Genomic DNA, 2,400 nt, shown 5'->3' on the forward strand with positions numbered 1-2,400 from the left:
GTGCAGGTTCATAGCTCCTTGAAAGTGGAGTCGCAGGTAGATAGGATAGTGAGGAAGGTGTTTGGAATGCTTTCCTTTATTGGTCAGAGTATTGAGTACAGGGGTTGGGAGGTCATGTTACGGCTGTACAAGACATTGGTTTGGTCACTTTTGTAATATTGCATGCAATTCTGGTCTCCTTCCTATTGGAAGGATGTTGTGAAACTTGAAAGGGTTCAGAAAAGATTTACAAGGATGTTGCCAGGGTTGGAGGATTTGAGCTATAGGGAGAGGCTGAACAGGCTGGGGCTGTTTTCCCTGGAGCGTCGGAGGCTGAGGGGTGACCTTACAGAGGTTTAGGAAATCATGAGGGGCATGGATAGGATAAATAGACAAAGTCTCTTCCCTGGGGTTGGGGAGTCCAGAACTAGAGGGCATAGGTTTAGGGTGAGAGGGAAAGATACAAAAGAGTCGTAATGGGCAACTTTTTCATGCACTGTAAGTGTATGGAATGAGCTGCCAGACGAAGTGGTGGAGGCTGGTACAACTGCAACATTTAAATGGCATTTGGATGGGTATATGAATGGGAACGGTTTGGAGGGATATGGACCGGGTGCTGGCAAATGGGACTAGATTAGTTTGGGATATCTGGTCGGCGTGGCCAAGTTGGACCAAGGGGTCTGTATTCGTGCTGTACATCTCTATGACTCTAACTGTTGAGAAAGGCTGGACGATTTCCCTAGCTTGGAGCTGGCGGAAGAAAACTACAGTCTAGCCCTTCTTGTGAGTCATTTCACAAATTAGAGGTTTCTTGAGTAGCAAAATGGAAGAGAAGCAACCCACTCGAAGGTGGAAGCAAATTATCAACTATTTGTTACGACATTTGTGCCACCCACTTCTAGGGGAGTGATAATATTGTTTATGTCTCTACTTTAAAATTTTTTACTTTCCCACAAAAGGGTGTTTAGTCATTAGAGATTTTTACTCATTTGATATAGTAAAGGTTTTATAAAATGTGAAATCTTGATGTCATTCTTTGAGCTAATCACCATCACTCCCAAAATCTTAAGTTTCATTGTAAAGATTATTGGTCTTTCCCGATGCCATAACACATTTGAAAATTTACATGTTAATATTTTAGCACAGTGACTCAGTGGTGAGCACTACTGCCTCACAGTGCCAGGGACTCAGGTTCAATTCCACTGTCTGTGAAAGTTTCCACGTACTCCCCGTGTCTGCATAGCTTTCCTCCAGGTGCTGTGCACAGACAGTCGACAGAGGCTGGGGCTGTAAAGCAGCAGTGTGGAGTCACTATGTCACCCGTGAGGAGATGACAAGAGATTAAGCCTCTAACAATACAATTCAGCTCTCACACATATGTATATAATGCTGATAAAAGAAAACTCTCATTCACGGATTTTAAATCTTAAGTAGACTGTTATAAAAACAACTTTTTATTCACCATCACATCAAAAATGTCCTTTAATAGCCTCTCGAACCTCAATCAAAATGTGCATATCCACTCTCTGGAAAGGAATCTTAATCATACATTCAAAACGGGCCTCGAGCTAATAACAGCACCCAGGAAATATCAACGACGGTGCCTATAGAAACTGCTACGTCAGATAGTCTGTCAACCAATGCAGTATGATTTTTATCCTAACTAACAGCGACAGACTAGTCTATATTCTCTCATTTTAAAAGGGCTGGGGATTTGAATAACTGCAGACCATAACACTTTAAAAAAGATTTTATAGTCCTCACTCTTAATATGCAGATAATGAGAGATGGAATTCCAGCATGGATTCTATTGGGAACTGGGTATCCAGCAGGGAGTACTCAGCAATTGGGACTACAAAAGGGATTAGAACAAAAGCTAAACAGGATTTCTAAGGAAACTGAGAACTAGGAACAGGCGGCTCTCAAGCCTTTAGATATAGACCAAAATTGATATTTCTACAGGCAGTTGGACTCAATCAAGAGGTTGAGGGGCTAAATGAAACAACACAACCAAAATAAAATTCCAATCTAAATAATAGTTCCAAACTGCAGACCAGCAACAAACCTCTCTGTGCACATTTAAAAGGTCCAATACTCCTGCCGTGTGCTGCACCACATCCTTTAACATTGGGTAGGCTGTAGACAGAGTCCGTAAATCCCCTGTTGTAGCGTAACCTGCAAAAATCAATAAGCATTCACAACAAGATAACAAACAATTTCAAACCACATGATGAGGCATGAACTCAAAAACTGGGGCCTTTGTGTGTTGTCAGTGGGTATCTAGTTAGAGTCACAGATGTACAGCATGGAAACAGACCCTTCGGTCCAACCCGTCCATGCCGACCAGATATCCCAACCCAATCTAGTCCCACCTGCCAGCACCTGGCCCATATCCCTCCAAATCCTTTCTATTCATATACC

The 2,400-nt window shown here is 42.4% G+C and overlaps 1 protein-coding gene across 1 annotated transcript in view; it reads right to left on the reverse strand.

Moving 5' to 3' along the window:
- Positions 1–2,400, reverse strand: part of LOC122564592 (exonuclease mut-7 homolog) — a 125,810-nt gene that overhangs the window by 2,783 nt on the left and 120,627 nt on the right. The window contains exon 13 of the mRNA XM_043719680.1: positions 2,045–2,154. Within this exon, the coding sequence (XP_043575615.1) occupies positions 2,045–2,154 (110 nt within the window). The remainder of the gene's footprint in view (positions 1–2,044; positions 2,155–2,400) is intronic.

The sequence above is a fragment of the Chiloscyllium plagiosum genome, chromosome 30 (genome assembly GCF_004010195.1).
Source record: "Chiloscyllium plagiosum isolate BGI_BamShark_2017 chromosome 30, ASM401019v2, whole genome shotgun sequence".
Lineage (NCBI taxonomy): Eukaryota > Metazoa > Chordata > Chondrichthyes > Orectolobiformes > Hemiscylliidae > Chiloscyllium > Chiloscyllium plagiosum.